This window comes from Vicugna pacos, chromosome 6 (genome assembly GCF_048564905.1).
Source record: "Vicugna pacos chromosome 6, VicPac4, whole genome shotgun sequence".
NCBI classification, from domain to species: Eukaryota; Metazoa; Chordata; class Mammalia; order Artiodactyla; family Camelidae; genus Vicugna; species Vicugna pacos.
Window position 1 is genome coordinate 13,080,850 of NC_132992.1, and position 19,016 is coordinate 13,099,865.

At 34.5% G+C, this 19,016-nt stretch overlaps 1 protein-coding gene across 2 annotated transcripts in view; it reads right to left on the reverse strand.

The window, feature by feature from the left end:
* The window catches only part of UNC13C (unc-13 homolog C), a 471,320-nt gene that overhangs the window by 363,217 nt on the left and 89,087 nt on the right, over positions 1-19,016 (reverse strand). Inside the window, exons 2-3 of one of the 2 annotated variants that reach the window (XM_031672763.2) lie at positions 4,578-4,600; positions 3,934-3,998 (exon numbers count right to left, since the gene is read on the reverse strand). In XM_031672763.2, coding sequence (XP_031528623.1) covers positions 3,934-3,998; positions 4,578-4,600 — 88 coding nt within the window. The remainder of the gene's footprint in view (positions 1-3,933; positions 3,999-4,577; positions 4,601-19,016) is intronic. The other variant, XM_072962394.1, reaches the window with a different exon arrangement.

A 19,016-nucleotide genomic window follows, 5' to 3' on the forward strand; every position in this document is an offset into this window, starting at 1 on the left:
GCTGGTGGGAATGCAGTTTGGTGCAGCCACTGTGGAAAACAGTGTGGAGATTCCTCAAAAGACTAGGAATAGACTTACCATATGACCTAGGAATCCCACTCCTGGGCTTGTATCCAGAAGGAACTCTACTTCAGGATGACACCTGCACCCCAATGTTCATAGCAGCACTATTTACAATAGCCAAAACATGGAAACAGCCTAAATGTCCATCAACAGGTGACTGGATAAAGAAGAGGTGGTATATTTATACAATGGAATACTACTCAGCCATAAAAGCCGACAACATAATGCCATTTGCAGCAACATGGATGCTCCTGGAGAATGTCATGCTAAGTGAAGTAAGCCAGAAAGAGAAAGAAAAATACCATATGAGATCGCTCATATGTGGAATCTAAAAAACAAAAACAAACAAACAAAAACAAAGCGTAAATACAGAACAGAAATAGACTCACAGACAGAGAATACAGACTTGTGGTTACCAGGGGGGTGGAGGGTGGGAAGGGATAGACTGGGATTTAAAAATTGTAGAATAGATAAACAAGATTACACTGTATAGCACAGGGAAATATACACAAAATGTTATGATAACTCACAGAGAAAAAAATGTGACAATTGTATATGTTCATGAATGACTGAAAAATTGTGCTGAACACTGGAATTTGACACAACATTGTAAAATGATTATAAATCAATAAAAAATGTTAAAAAAAAAGCACTGAAGGAGAGGCATTCTCACTTAACAAGTGATTTCTATTTGGAGAAGGTACTCACGTGACTTCTTGAGCTATCATTTATTAAAGCAGTGTCATCAAACTGACATTCAAATGACATCAAATTATCAGATGCTGGGTAGCCACGGGCAGGTATCACTCAGATATCCCTCAGAGAACATCTTCTAAGAGTAGTTGGATGACAACTTTCAGTTACCGCACCTCCAGAATCAACTTCAGCACTCCCTCTGGGCCACTCTCTTCCCAAGGTGCTGCCGGCCAATGACTGAAGTTGGTGGGATAACAGAGCTGGTCACTTACGTTCAGTGTGTGACTCCTCCAATAGGCAGCCTTTTCTCTGGACCCCTCACTGGTCTGTCTGACAGACACTTTACTGCATTCTCGCCGCTGTCAGTTCAAAGCTTCTCGTGCCTCCTCCTGCCTCCTTCCCCATCTCTTTTCCCAGGTTTTGGACCCAGTTATGGTCCAAGGTGTTACTCGCCTACTCCTGTTGTCTGTCTCTCCACTTTCTCTGAGATGGTTCCCCCACAAAAGCGCTGTACCTTGGTGTGTGCTCCTGGTAGGACTCTTAGCTTACACGTATGACAGCTCTTACAAACTTACAAAACCACGAAGATGCAAAATGTTAAATGTAGTGATTTCACTGCAACAAGTGTCTTTCCAGCCTTCTCTTTTTCTGTACATCTTTTCTCTCTCCCTTTCCTAATTCCTTTTCCAGACCTAGTCTCCAATTTTACTGTGACAGGAAAAATAAAGTCTGGCATGTCTTTTCCAGCAACACTTACAGGAAATGTATAGAGAGATGAGCAGAAATCAGCGGTTAACTCCATTATCAGATTTCAGTGTGTATAGATCGGACTTCTACTGACACTTGAGAAGGAAGAGGGGAGGATGGATGTGGTTGGGTTCGAACTGATGAGGGATGCTGAAGGTGGATGAGTGAAGGATGCCATAACCTTGTCAGGAGGCAGCAATGGCTCCCTATTTTGAAAGTCTGCTCCAGTCTCAGTGTTCCAGGACAATAGAAATTGTACTATTGAGAATTACAGCAATATTTCACTTTCCTAAAATATACATTTCAAATTTATAGGGATAGTAAAATAAGGAGAAAATATTTCTGAAAGAGGTTGTGATTGAAAGCTTGCATTTAAATGTACCCTTCAGGTTCTTCAAGAACCACCTGCCTTCAGACTATAACAGATTCTCTTGATGACTGAAAATTATCACCCCTTTTCTATACCATCATAATTCCAGCATCCCTTGGGAAGTCCTTGAAACAGACAGTTTCTGGAAAAATAATATGGAAAGGATCTATGCGAAATGCCAAGATCACCTGCTTTACCTAAACACTGACACAGTATGCACTTCACAAAAACATGGAGGTAGGTTAACTCTGTTGCTCTGACAAAGATAAAACTCCATATTCAGACATCAGAGAAGCACGTTTTTATCAAGTGATAGATGCCACAGAAAGGCAGGAGTTGCAGAAAACAAGATCATAAACTTAGATGAGTCTCTAAGATCAGGACATACAAAATTTGTTTCAAAATGACATTGGCATTCAACTTAATTATTTTCTAAGATAACCATTTTATTAGTTGTGTAATATCACTTTTTTTTTAGTAAACTTAAAGATAGACAGTATGTGTAGTGTGGAGAGAGTGATCCATTTATTACTGAATTTTCTATAGATAATCCGTAGTGAGTTTTTGCCACATGCCTTGGTAACATTTAAATTACTGTGACATTATAATACAATTGTAATTTTTCATGTAGTTAAAGGACATTGAAGAGTTTATAGATTTAACCAATAACGTCTTGATTACTTATTTGAAAAATCGCAAAAAAAAATGTTATTTTCCAGGAACTTTAAATTTGAAATCTAAAATTTTTCCTATGTTTAAAGTAGCATGTGGATGTAACTTAAGAAGATTCATTTTAAAAGGATGAGAATATAAAACGTAACTGTGAGACCTTCTTTGCCCTAAGAACGCTAAAACAGGTATCGAAATTTCTATTTATATTGTACACAAATGTGTTCAAATTTCAACACTTTAAAAACTATCAATCCTGTGCAAAACTCCATTTTATGTTTGCTATAGTATTTTGAGTAATGGCACTTAGAAACATTATGGAAAATTCATTAATACAAGAATTAACAAATATTATACATAAATGTCTTGAAATATTTGCATCATTCATAAATATCGAAGTGGGAAGTTTTCCAAGGTATGTTGTCAAATGGGAAAAAGATAAAATAAAACAAAAAGGAACCTTTAAGTTGCAGATGAAACAGAGCATAGTAATTAAGAGCACAGACTCTGGAACTCTGTGTTTGAATACTAATTGTTACCTATTAGCTGTATGAAGAAATTTTTTTAACTGCTTTATACATCACTTTCCTCATTTGTATAACAGAAATCAGAACAGTACTTACCTCATAGGGCCACTGTGAGAATCAAATGAGTCACTACATATGAAACAATTTTAGCAGTATCTGCTATAAAGTCAGCATTAAATTAGTGCTTATTTATGTATAGAATGGCCTGATATTATGTTAAATGCACAAAGATACACAAAACTACTTCTATATGAACTGACATATGTACCCAAGCACACAAAAGGCCTATCCACATGCATACCAAACAGATACCAACGTATCACTACAGGCATTAAAGGAGATCATCTCGTTTGAATATTTCACATTGAAAATATAATCAATACATTATTTTGGGACTAAATTTTAAAGAGTTTTATACACCGATCAAATGCAACTGTAGAAAATAACAGTGAAGATTTACGTTCAATGACTTACTGACACAGAAAGATGTTCATGCACATACATATCATTAAGTACCAACAAGCAGATCAAAACACAGTATTCATTATATTAATGTGAACTCACTAATATAAAATTATATGTTTGTATTTTAATATGGAATGATAAAGTCCATTCTGGTTAAATGATTTCAGTTTTCTTATATATATACACGTACACGTAATTAAACATAAATATACGTGAATCTGTACATTACTTTTTAAAAAAGCACTACAAAAGCTACTTCACTGTGAAAAAAAGCAACAATGAGGCAAGCTAATTACAGAGTCATGCAACATTCTGTGCTCAAAATATGTATGCTGAGAGCATAGGCAAGTACCACTGATGAATGAAATGAAGTAGGAAGATTATGAATGTACTTACCCACCAAACGCCTGTAGTGCGGAGAATTTGGAAGCATCCAAATCATTGCCACTTACTATTCGAGCCTTAAATGAAGATGGAGAAAAAAACAGAACAAAACAAAGAGGCTTTTAGCACACCAGAGCTGTGTACACATGAATCTGGAACACGGTCAACTGCACTAGACACGTAACACCTAGTATGACAGATGCTAAGCAGGGTCAGCTCCAAGTCAAAGCGACTGGTTTTGTGAGTGGAGGTTTTGAAATTAGCCGTCAGCATTTCAACCAAAGCACTGGCAGAGTAGAGGGAAATATATTCCAAATACTATTTGCCCTTAAAACTTGGTATGTGCAGTGAAGATCATGAATCAGTCAGGGAGATCATGATTAGCCAGACTGAAGAACAGATGTGAGTTTGACCGTAGCAGACCCCTAGGTTGGCAAGTATAAGCTCAAGGAAGCGAAGCTGGCAAGGTGTAACCTCCTGGTGGATGCAACATATCGGGGCACACTTAAAGGACAACCAAAGAATGGAAAGCTGGGATAACATGCACATTTCACAGCTAAAACAGAAGAACCAAAACAGGTCTAATATGTCACAAACAAACATGTACAAAAGACAAGATCCCTCGGGGGGGAGGAAGAAAAAGTATGATTTAAAACCTTTTCATCCACAGAACTGCTATCTGAAAAAGAATCAGGAAAAGAAGGGATAAATGTTAGATGGAGTACTTTTCAAGAAATCATTTAAACATACACATGAAAAAAAAGTGTTAGTGTTACATTGTTTAAAATCCTCAATGAACAGCATTTCAAAGCTGACCCCCAAGGAAAAAAGGATAGTTGGTCCTCACAATTTAAAGAGCTGGAAAATGTACCAGGATGCTTGAAAAGTGTACAAGGACGATTATGGGATAATGAAAGACAAGCATGTCATATCAAGAAAAGAACAGTTGAAGAACCAGAATTCCTAGGCTCCAGCTGGGGCTCTGCCACTTACTAAAAGCACATTGGGCAAACTACCAAATTCTCTGGAGGCTGGAGTCTAGCCCTAACTTTGAAATAAGGTCACTAAATACTTTTGCTTTTTGCCTCCAAACATTGTAGAGAGGATCAGCTGAGATCAATATATGTGAAGGTAAACCTCAGATGACTATATATAATAAAGATATTTTTATTAAAGATTATTTATGGCTTCTCATATCTTAGAACTTGGGGACTAAAGGATTAATTAAATATATTTCATCTTGCAAATAACAAAACTGATGCCTGATGGGGTTAAAAGACTTAAAAATCACAAAGCCAAAAAGTGACGGAAGTGGGACACAAATCCAGGGCTTCGGATCCCCCATCTGCAGCCCTTTAGATCCAGTTTCAGGCAAGCTGAACAAGCCAGTGAGGGGTGGCTGGTCCACAGCTCTCCAGTACAATTTAAGATAAACCACAAGGTCAAGATTTCTTAGTTTTCAACTGTTCATGGGCTCAAGTATCAAGTAGCTCAACAATGGACTAACAAATTGTTTGTTTCTTTTTGAAACTCAAGTCCACATCTGCCAGGGTCATCACAGCATGGTCCATTCCTACGCTACGAAGTACTACTGTTTATTAGCATAAAGCTGGAGAGACTTCTCTGTGAATACCAGTTAGGAAAAAGCTAGAACTGGAGTGACCTTAGAGTTCATGTGGTCCAAACCTCTCATTTCTACAGATGAGCCCCAGAGAGATAAGGATTTAACCAGTCATGTTACTTAATGATGTCCTTTATCAATAGTCTGAAACCTATTTGTTCTCCTGACTCAATAATTCATGAACTACCATAACTAAATATTGTTGTTTACTATTTTAAATGTTTTACAGTATCCCAGGGTTCTATCTTTGAATATAAAACAGGGTAAAGCACAACATAAAGGAATAAAGCCAATCTTATTTATGCTCATAAATATTTTTAAATACTGCATAAAATACAAAAAATAAAATTCAGAAGAATAATGTATAATATCCATAAAGATTTTTTCACAGGCATGATACAAAATTATAGACTAATTTAACATGACATATCAACTGGTCAGAAAAAAAAGTATCTGCATTTTAAAAGAAACACACATGTCATATGATAAAATTTCAAACCTTCTAAATAAATTTTTGACCTATTTAAAATAAGATTGGAATAATCTTAAGCTTAATATGCTAAAAGCATCTTTCAGAATCATCAACTTAAGTATAAAATACTAGGGTATCCCTGTTATTAAAAGAAGTCCACTACTATATTTTGACTTCTTTCTCAAAATTATGACCAATATACTAAAACACAAAACATAAACAAACAACAAAGGCTGAAAGGTGTAATACAAAGTTATTGTATGTTTTTAGGAACTGCAGTATTATACCCAGAAAACAAAGCAAACCAAACTCCTAGAAAACTATCAGGATTAATAAAATAGGCAGCAAAGTGAATATATAACCAATACGTAAACAGAGTAACAACAAGGTATTTCCTACTAACAAGAAATAACTAGTTTAGAAAACAATGCCACTAGTTCTGACTTCAAATATCCAGTACTTTGACATCATCTCCCATTCTAACTGGCTTCTGTCAACCATCCCACTGAATAAAGGTCATCTTACCAAAGTTATTATTTTTCAGCTGCTAAATCTGGTAATACATTTTACCTTTTCATTTATTGATTCATTCAGCGCTCATTTGTTCACTGAATACATATTTTTACTAATTATCAATGAACGCTTTCTGTTCATTTGGACTCCATTCTTGTCCTTATGCTATATTCTCCCCTTTGAAACCTTTCTAAAATATAAATATGGTCACGTCACTTTCCTTTTTTAAAACCCACCAATGTTACTCAATGCCCCCTTGAGAAAACGAGATCTGTGTCTAACTACAAGTTCATGGTTCACGAGTCCTCATTCACATCCTACACTTTGGCCACAATTAAATTCTCGCCATTTCGTTTCCACACCATGCTCTTTGAGATGTGTGCCTTCGCATCTTCAGTTTCCTTCACCTAAAACAAGTTCTCTTCTTCACTACCTAACTGCCTGACAGCCTCCAAAACTCAGTTAAAGCATAACACACTCTCCTGAAAATGGTCGTTTTTCAGGGATTACTGGTCTTTGTACGTGAGCTCTGTACACTGTGTATTCCTCTTGGCTAATCAACCTTTCAGTTTCCTTATCTGCAATCCCTTCCAGACAAGCACCTTGATGATAGTTCATTTTTTAATCTCTTTGTTAACTTCTATTACATTCCTGACATAGAGTAAACCACCAAAAAAATGTTTGCTGAGCACTGAATTAACAACCTTACATAAACCATACCACTCTATGGAATTATTTTAAAATCTGTATAAAGAAAACTGTTCTTTCATATTTCTGAGTAGGGAAGATGAATATTTTTAACAGATTTATATACATGTAACAGTTAAAATCCTAATGAAAAGGTGTTGTAACTTGAAATTATCCTATTTTCTCATTATCCTAAGTTCAAGTATAAACAGATTAATAAACAAGTGAAAACATCTAAGATTTTTTAAAAGATTTGTGAGAAGAAGCTACACAAATATTAAAAGTCTATGCTAGTGAAAACATTATAGTCCTAGCAAAATAACAGATTAAAAGATCAATGAAACATAGCTAAGTCATATACCCTGATACTTAAGAACTCAATGGTAAAGAAGAACATATTGTTATAAAAGAAAAAGAGAAACACCAGTCAATAACTAATGTTTAGAACATAGGTTAAGTATTTGGAATCTTCATTTGTATCTCATACATTTCCCATGAGGTTCCAAGTGTATAAGATAATTAAATATAAAATAACTAAAGAAAAAGTAAAAATAGAAAGGACTATTTGTTAACCTCATGGAATAAGATATGCTCAAACGTAGAAACAAAAGATAACAAAAAGAAATGTTTGATAAATTTGTTGTTAGTACTTTTGTATAGAAAAATAAAAATATGTTTGCTGAAAACATGTTTATTAATATGCTCAGTGTATAAAGAACTCTTGCATGTCTATAAAAATGACACTAATACCCAAATAAATAGTCAATAATGTGACTAGATAATTCACAAATCAGAATATAACAATGGTAAATAAGCATGGAAAATGGTCCAATTTATTAAAACTATGCCTAATCATGATTATAAAATTAGCAAGTATTAGAACAATGATATTAATTTTAATGATATAAAAAATAATTATCGAGGATTTTGAGGATGTCATGAATCAGACACTGTTATATAGCTGATGATGGTGAAAACTTTAATTTTCAAGAAAACTTCAAGTGCTATCTAGCAATAGCCTTTGTTCTGAGGGGGGGATTCCTTTTTTAGAAGTTAATGCTAATGAAATTATTTTTGTTATGGACTCAACTGTGTCCCCCCAAATCCATATGTGGAGGTTCTAACCCACAGTTCCTCAGAATGCAGCCTTGTTTGGAAATAGAGTTTTTGTAGATATAATTAAGATGAGGTTGCACCAGAGTAGGGTGATTCCCAATCCAGTATGACTGATGTCCTTATAAAAAGAAGTTTGAGGACACATACACATACAAGAAGAAAATGTAAAGATTAGAGTTACACTCCGAAGCCAAGGAGCTACCTACTTGTAGGCAGGAGAGAGACCTGGACAGACAGAGCCGTCAGAGGGAGCACTGCCCTGTCCACACTCCTCGACCTCACACTTCTAGCCTCCAGAAATGTGACAATTTCTGTGGTTCTCAGTCACTCAGTTTGTGGTGCTTTGTTACATTAGCCCTCACAAACTAATTTTAAATACTAAAAAAGAGGAAAAATTTCATGTGTGAAGATCTGTACTGTTTCATTATTTACAATAAAAAATTGGAAAAATATACCTGGCCAAGTAAGTATACAAGTAGTACGGATTGAAAAGTATGTTCTATGACCCAGAGGTTGTAATTTGTTAACATTAAAATAACTGGACTTAAAAACCATATAAAGGGAACGTTTATGGTGTACATATGTATATTACACATGTAAATGTGCATACATCTGTACCATACATGTGAACAATACATACACACTCTCACAATGACTTTATTCCTCAATGAACTGCCTTTTATTCTACATGTAATTGTTTTGCTCAGTTGAACTGTGGTTAGACCTCTGCAATTACAAGCTGGATACTCTCCGTAACGCTGCTCCTAACATTCCTTGTCTCAGAAGTCCTATCATCGCATAGCAAGGGTATTTTGCAGTTTAGTGACAGTATCTTTCATATAGAGCCACAGTACTTCCATCAACTTCAGAGTGAAACCTTCTCTCTAAATGGGATTAAAGTCAAGTTCCAGTGACTCTATCAGAGTAACAGCTGATTTTTGAACATTATTTACCAGGTGAACATCACTATTCTATTCAACTATGATGCACAGGAACCTTAGACAACAAAATCTTTAGCTTATAGGAACGCATTCAATGTAAGTTTAAGCCCATCAGAGGGTCTTGTGTGAACATCTCTGAGAAGGAAATCTGAAGGTGGTTTAAGCAATATGTGACCTCTGTTGCCCTCAATTTTCCTTCCTGCAAGTGAAATGAGGCTTGACTAGCATGTATCTGAGGCTCCTAACTATCATTTTGTTTCTGTATGTATAATAAATTTTCACTGTAACAAAGTATATTAACTCACTGGTTACCACAAAAAAATACGTAATATATAATGCCTACATGAAATAGTTATGATCATTTAACAGTTTTCTAAGATACAACAATTTTTAATTTTCTCCTCTCTTGGAATTTTATCCCTAGAACACTACATTTTTTGAGGAAGTTTGGATAGAGGAGACCTCTAAGTTTGTAAAGATGCTGAGTTCTAGAGTCATATCTACCTTAGGAATTTACATAAATTTCTTTGCTCTATAATTCTTCAATGATACAGAGAACTACAAAACAATGATTAAGGAAATTAAAGATGACTTAAAGAAAGGGAAAGATATCCCATGCTCTTGGATTTGAAGAATCAATATCATTAAAATGGCCATACTGCTCAAGGTAATTTACAGATTTAATGTGATCCTCATCAAATTACCCAGGACACTTTTCACAGAACTAGAACAATCCTAAAATTTATATGAAATCATAAAAGACCCAGAATTGCCAAAGCAATATTGAAGAAAAAGAATGAAGCTGGAGGCATAACCCTCCCAGACTTCAGAAAATACTACAGAGCTACAGTAATCAAAACAGCGTGGTATTGGCATAAAAACAGACACATGGATCGATGGAACACAGAGAGCCCAGAAATAAATCCACAGATCTATGGTCAATTAATCTTTGACAAAGGAGGCAAGAACATACAATGGAGAAAAGACAGTCTCTTCAGCAAGTAGTGTTGGGAAAACTGGACAGCTGCATGTAAATCAATGAAGTTAGAACACTCCCTCACTCCATACACAAAAATAAACTCAAAATGGCTTAAAGACTTAAATATAAGACAAGACATGATAAATCTCCCAGAAGAAAACTTAGGCAAAACATTCTCTGACATCAATCTTAGCAATGTTCTCCTAGGGCATTCTACCCAGGCAATAGAAATAAGAGCAAAAATAAACAAATGGGACCTAATTAAATGTATAAGCTTTTGCACAGCAAAGGAAACCATAAGCGAAACAAAATGAGAACCTATGGAATGGGAGAAAATACTTGCAAATGATGTGACTGACAAAGGCTTAATTTCCAGAATATATAAGCAGCTCATACAACTTAATAACAAAAAAAAAATCAACCCAATCCAAAAACGAGCACAGGACCTAAACACACAATTCTCCAATGAAGACATACAAATGGCCAATAGGCACATGAAAAAATACTCAATATCACTCATTATCAGAGAAATGCAAATCAAAACTACAATGAGGTATCTCCTCACACCAGTCAGAATGGCCATCATTGAAAAGTCCATGAATGATAAATGCTGGAAAGGATGTGGAGAGAAGGGAACCCTCCTACACTGCTGTGGGCAATGTAGCTTGGTGTAGACATTATGAAAAACAATATGGAGAGTCCTCAAAAAACTAAAAATAGACCTACTATATGCTCTAGCAATCCCAACTCCTGAGTACGTACCTGAAGGGAACTCTAATTTGAAAAGACATATTCACCCCAATGCTCATAGAAGCACTATATACAACAGCCAAAACATGGAATCAACCTAAATGTCCACTGACAGATGACTGGATAAAGTTGTGGTGTATTTCTACAATGGAATACTACTAAGCCATAAAAATAATAAAACAATGCCATTTGCAGCAACATGGATGGACCTAGAGATCACCATTTTAAGTGAAGTGAAAGAGAAAGAAAAATACCATATGATATTACTCATATGTGGAATCCTAAATAAAAGGACACTATGAACTCATCTACAAACAGACTGGCAGACATGGTAGACAATCTTACGGTTACCAGGGAAAGGGGGTAGGAAGGGATAAATTTGGGAATTTGAGATTTACAGATGATTGCAACTACATATAAAAATAGATTTTAAAAAGTTTCTGCTGTATAGCACAGGGAAATATGATCAATATCTTGTAATAACCTTTAATGAAAAAAGTATGAAAATATATGTATGTATATGCATGACTGGGACAGTGTGCTGTCCACCAGAAGTTGACACATTGTAACTGACTGTAATTTGATTAAAAAAAAAAAAAAGTATCACAGCCAAAAAAAAATTCTTCAAAGATAGTATCAATCTTCCACTGGGGATAAAAATGTTCACTATCTGTTTTGGAAATATGTTTTATCTACCATCATATCAAAATATACATGACTTTTCCAAAATGTATGGTACGCCCAAGAGTATTGAGATGGGAGATGAAAAAAGTTCAGAGAAAACCCTGTAATGCCATCAGAGGATTGCTGACTGGCAGTTTTTTCCACAGTACCAACTATGTGCTGGATATTCTGTAAAGCACTTGATCTGCTCTTTTATTGAATGCTTTCAAATGTCTTGTGAGTTACTGATATTCATTACATGCTGCCAAGGCAAAGGAAACACTTTGGCATGGCTCACATTTTAATCATAATTCTGGATATAAGAGGGAGGACGCTAAGTGAAAGATTAATGCATGTTAATTCATATCTCACACTTCTTTGTTCTGGGGGAAACCTGAAAAACTGACTCATGATGACAACACAATATGATGAGGATACAGGAAAATTACAAAAGATTTGACACGGGAGCACAGAAGAAATTTAACTCCACAGCCAGGAAGGACACTGGGTTTAGAATGAACTTGTGGGGTGACGATTTTGGAGTGGGTGTTTGTCAGATGTAGACATTCTTGGCAAGTCTGTATAAAACCAGTGTAATACAAATCTACCTATATAAATAGGATGGATTTCTACAGTCATATAGAATACATAGAATGGAAACAGAAGGAAATGTACCCAACTAATTTTCTAAGGTTGGTATAGAGCTTAACACTGAAATAAGAAAAGAACAGTACATACTGATATTATATACAAATGTCATACATGAGCTCATAAGTAAAATCGTAAATATTTTTTTACATTCAGTATAGCAGTGTGATGGGGGTATGCATTTATCCAAGTTGTGTTTATCTCTGAGATAAAACAGTATTGTAATAATACAAAAATCAATTGGACTTCGGTCTGCAGGAAAAAAAGGAAAGATTGACCTTCCCTATTACTCTCACTAAATACAATTAAAGAATGGACATTATATATAAAATAAATATACATAAAAAGTTGTGAAAGTTGGAGAGAAGGTATACACGCTAGAGACTTGGGACTCAAAGTAGAACATAGTGATGAGCTCCCTGGGTTTTCTTTTTGCCTCAAATATTGCAAACTGAATACTGGAGAAGCCAGCACCCCAGAAATGTCAATGGTAAAGACAAGAAAAGCCTCCTCTCTTAATCACAAGAGCCAAGAAAGAGACAGGCAGCAAGACAGAACGTTTAGACCATAGTTAACCCATCCTAGCTGAACAGCACAGAAGAAGCTACAGCCCCCTTTCCCACTGCTGTCAGCCAAGACTAAGAGCCACGCTGACTTCCACCCTTGCCATGCTGTAATGAGGAGCTCCAACAACCTGTATATTTCCAAATATTTAGTTCAATTCTTAACAAAATCCTAGCAAGATTTCTTTTGAAGCCACAATATTTCTCTGAGAAGTATACGGAAGGCAAAGAAACTAGAATAGCTATAACAAAGACAAAAAAGCAAAGAAGAATTACTATACCCTATTTCAAGACTTTATAGTTACAGTAACCAAGACTCTTATCAGTGAATAGAATAAAGCTTTAACCAATGAAACAGAACACAGAACCCAGCAATAAACCCAAACGATTTTTTTGAGAATGATGCAAAAACAATTCAATGGAGGATAGACTTTTCACCAACTGGAGCTTAAGGAATTGGCTATTCATATGAAAAACCACCATCCTCAACCCAAATCTCACATAATATGCAAACATTACCTCAAAACGAATCATATTTAAATGTAAATATAGAATTATAAATATCTTAATTAACACAGGAGAAAATATTCAAGGCATGGGGCTCAGTGAATAGTTCTTAACCATGACATGAAAAGTATGATACAAACAAACAAAAAGCCAACACTAATTTGATAAAAATTTAAAACTTTGCTCTTGAAAAGACCCTGTTAGAAGGATGTAAAGACAAGCTATGAACTGGAAGAACACATCTGCAGACCACACACCCAACAAAGAATTAGTACCTGAAATACATACAGAACTCTCAAAACTCAACAGTAAAAAAGACCAAAACAACAACAAAAAAACCCCATAAACTCTATGAAAACCACAAACACAATTAGGAAGTGGGGAAAAGATGTAGACAAACATTTCACTGAAGAGGACAATGACCAAAAAAAAAAACCCCAAAACAAACCACACACACACATAAAAAGACTATCAATATTACTAGGTATTTAGGGAATGCAAATTAAAGCCATGGTAAAATATCTACGCATTCTTATCAGAACAGCCAAAACAAACAAACAGAACAGTGACAATATCAAGTGCTGGAGAGGGTGCAGTGAAACTAGGTCTTTAATACATTGTCAGTGGGAATCTAAAATAAAATTGTGACTCTGGAAAACAGTTTGGCAGTTTCTTATAAAACTAAATATATACTTCAACCAGCAATTGTGCTCCTGGGCATTTATCCTAGAGAAATGAAACATGTCCACACAAAAACTTACAAATGACTGCTCCTAACAGCTTTGTATTAATAGCCCAAATCTGAAAAGAACCAAAATATCCCTCAATAGGTGAACAATTAAAACTGCTGTACATCCATGCCATGTAGTACTACTCAGCACTTAAACTACTGACACACAACTTAAATAGACTAAGGGCACCATGCTAAGTGAAAAAAACACTAGTATCCATATGTCAGCTGTTATATTATCCATTTACACAACATTCTTGAAATGACAGAATAAAATAGATGGAAAACAGATTAGTTGTTGCCAGAGGTTGTACATGGTTAGGAGAAGGGAAATGGATTAGAGCAACTATAAAGGGATAGCATGAGGGCGAAATCTTTTTACTGATGGAACAGTTCTATGTCTTGATTCAGTTGTGGTTACACAAATTACAAATGTCGTAAGATGACCAACACATACACATTGTACCAATGCCAAATTCCTGGTTTTGATACTGTACTCTATGTAGGATGCAACTTTGGGGGGAAACTTAATGAAGGATAGATGTGACCTCTATATCAGCTCTTCAATATCCTGTGAATCTGTATTTTTTAAGTTAAGCAATCTAAAAAAAAAAAAGTGTTAAATGAAAAAGAAATGAGCTGCAGTCCAAAATTTGTAAGTTCTATTCCACAAAAATTAAGGGAGAAGCTATAGATTGAGGAATGATATATATGAAAATCATTTACATACGTATGTATATACATGTACATATGTAGGTATATATAATATATACATATATTAATGATTTTGTATCTAAAACACTACATTAAGATAATCAAATTTAAAATTAGACTAAATGTTTGAAGATACTTCACAAAAGAAATTATATGATCAAAAAGCAGACAAAAAGATGATCATCATTAGTCACTGGGGAAATAAAATTTAAAACCATAAGGAGAAACTATGAAAATCCAGTAGAATGACTAAAAAGACTGACAGTAACAAGTGTTGCTAAGTATGTGAAGCAACTCAAATTTGCTCACACTGCAGGTGTGAATGTAAAATGCCACAATCACACTGGAAAAGATCGGTACTTCTAAAAAATTTAAACATACACTCACATGTACATCATATATATATAAACCATATAATCCAACATATACCATATAACCCAATATACATATATATGCAACATACATATATGCAACATACAATGTACGTGTATACAACATAGACGTGCATACGTGTATATGTGTACATGTATACACACAATATACACATATATACATACATATAACCAATATATACCATATAACCCAAGAATTCTGCTACTAGAAAGAAAAATGACAACATATGTCCACATGAAGACTTAAACACAAAAATTCACAGCAGCTTTAATAGCTACCCACTAGAAACAAATACCAATCAACAGAAGAACATGTAAACAAACTTTGCAACAACCATAAAGCAAGTGGTACATTGCTGTCACATATAAGCATGCAGATGGATCACAATATCATGCTGAGTCAAAGAAGCCAGTCATACAAACATGTACACTGTACCATTCCTTTCCTCTCTAGTTCAAGACCAAGCGGGACTAATTTACAGTAACTACAATCAAATCAGCAGTTGCCTAGTGTAGCAAGCTGGGGAACTGAGTGCAAAGGTGCCTGAGGAAACTTTCTGTGTTGCTGGACATTTTCTCTATCTTAATTGTGAAATGGGTTACATAAGTGTAATAACAGTCAAAACAAATCAAACCTCACACCTAAAATGGATATATGTTATAGACAGACTTTATAACTCAGTGAAGTTGATTTAAAAAGCCCATCAGTACAATTCACTATGTTAACATGGTGAAGAAAAAAATCTCATTGTATACAATAAGCTGTTTAATAAAATTAACCATTCATTAATTACAAAAAAACCCCTAAAAAAGTCAAAAAGCAAAACCATCTTAAACTAAGACTCTCTAGTAATTCCTTTACCTTGATAAAATGTGTCTATTAAAAACATAGCACACCATAAATAAATGATGAAACTTTAGGTCAGCTGTCACATACATATGCCTGGTATCATTTCTACAATTTAACACAGCATTGCAAAGACGTAGCTAATGAAAGAAAAAAAAAATTTCTTTAGTTATTGACAATATTACTAGCTACATAAAAATCCAAAAGAATCTAAAGAAAAACTATTAAACTAATAAGAATATTCATTTGGTCACTTCATATAAAATCAACAAATACTATGCCTAATTTTAATGAGAACCAACCAGGAAAACGTATCTCAAAAAAATCTTATCTACAATAGTGTAAGGATAATATGTCCATAAGAAAAAAACAAAACAAGGTCTTTACGAAGAAAATTATAAAAACATTTTGAAAGAGAAAGAAGACATGAATAAGTAGACAACCATATAATTTTATGGATAAGAAAACTCAGTATCTAAAGACAAAGTCTCCTAAAATTCATGTGTAAAGGCAGTGCATTTGGGATTAACAACACAATCAGATGTTTTCATAGATTTCTATAAAACTCATCTAAAATTTATGTAAAAAATAGCAGTGCAAGAGTAGCCAAAATAACACTATGCAAAGGAGTAAAAAACACCACTGCCCCATCAGATATGAAGAGTAATTAAAAGCTATGAAAATTGGTACCGTGTGGTATTGTAACAACATATTTAAAAACCACTGGAATCAGAGAGCCCCTAAATACACAAACACACACATATACATGAGGACTTAGATAAAAGCAACAGCAGTACAAAACCGTGAGGGATTAATAAAGCTGGCACAACTGATTTTCCACAGAGAGGAATCACACTTCCTAACTTTAGACTGTACCACAAAGATACCAATATAAACAGCATGGTACGGACACAAAAACAGACACCTAGGTTGATGGAATAGAACAGAGAAGCCAGAAATAAACCCACACACCCATGGTCAATTAATCTATGACAAAGGAGTCAAGAACATACAATGGAGAGAAGACATCTTCATTAAGCGATGCTGGGAAAACTGTACAGCTACATGTAAAAGAATGATATTAGAACATTTCCTTACGTCAAATACAAAAATAAAATCAAAGTGGATTAAAAATCTTAACTTAAGATTTGAAACCATAAAACTCCTAAAAGAGAACACAGGCAGAACACTGACATAAATCGTAGCAATATTTTTTGGATCTATCTCCTAAGGCAAAAGAAATAAAGGCAAAAACTGTAAAGTGGGATCTAATTAAACTTAGAAGCTTAATTCAAAGCAAAGGAAACCATCAACAAAACAAAAATAATCCACAGAATGGAAGAAAATATTTGTAAATGATGTGACTGACAAGGAGTTAACATCTAAAATTCAGAAACATCTTATACATCTTAGTATCAAAAAAATAAACAACCCAATCAAAAAATGGGCAGAAGACGTAAATAGATATCCCTCCAAAGAAGACACACAGATGACTAACAGACACCTGAAAAGATGCTCAATGTTGCTAATAATTAGAGAAATGCAAATCAAAACAACAATGAGGCCTCATATCTGTCAGGATAGCTATAATCAAAAAGTCCATGAATAATGCTGGAGAAGGTGTGGAGAAAGGAAACCCTTGAACACTGTTGATCAGAATGTAAATTAGTATAGCCATCATGCAAAACAGTATGGAGTTTCCTTAAGAAACTAAAAATGGAACTACCATATGATCCAGCAATTCCACTCCTGGGCATATATCCAGAACAAAATGAAAACATAATTCAAAAAGATACATGCACTCCAACATTCATAGAGCATTATCTACAATAGCCAAGACATGGAAGCAACCCAAGTGCCCATCAACAGACGAAAGGATAAAGGAGATGGAATACTACCCAGCCATAAAAAATAATGGAAATCTGCCATTTGCAGCAACATGTATGGACCTAGACAATATTATGCTGAGTGAAGTAAGTCAAAAAAAGACAAATATTATACATCACTTTATGTAGAATCTAAGAAAGTTACAAATGAACGTATATAGCAAAAGAGAAACAGATTCAGAAATAAACAAATTTGAGGTTATCCAACTGGAAAGGGAAGGGGGAAGGACAAAATTAGGGGTAGGGATGAAGAGATAAAACTACTATATATAAAACAGATAAGCAAGATAAAGATTAAGAGATAGAACTACTATATATAAACAGATAACAAGGATATACTGCACAGCACAGGGAATTACAGCCATTATCTTGTAATAACCTATGATGAAGTATAATTTGCAAAAATACTGGATCATTATGCTGCACACCTGAAACATAATATTGTAAATTAACTATGCTTCAATTTAAAAAAAGAAAAATCATATTTTCCAAGAAAAGATAGTTGGCAATCTAACACTGACATTTTAAAGGACATTTTTATAAATTTTAAAAATAGAATATAAAATTGTACTTTAAAAAGGGAAGATATGGTATATATGTATATATAAATACTGAGTCACTGCTGTACAACTGAAACTAATATTTTAAATCAACTATACTTCAATTTAAAAATTAGATTCATTTCTCAAAACCTGCACATGAACACACTTTCAGAGGACTGAAACCTAAATAGATTGTATGTTCTATATATTTGCATGAGAAAAAGTGTTAGATAAGACACAGAAAGTATAAATCATAAAGGGTAAGAATGATAAATCTGTCACCACTGTCACATCAGAAGTAAGATAACAACAAAAACAGCACAAAAGATTTGGGGAAGGTATCTGCAATACACAGATGATCAGCTTAGCATCTACAATAAAACCTTGAAGGAAAACAACTCAGTAGAAAAACAGAAAATGCATTTCAACATGCAATTCATTAAAAGGAAATCTGAAATGACAATAAACATAGGAAAAGATGCTCAAAGTCTTCAGCTATAAGGACTGTACGGATTAATATTGCA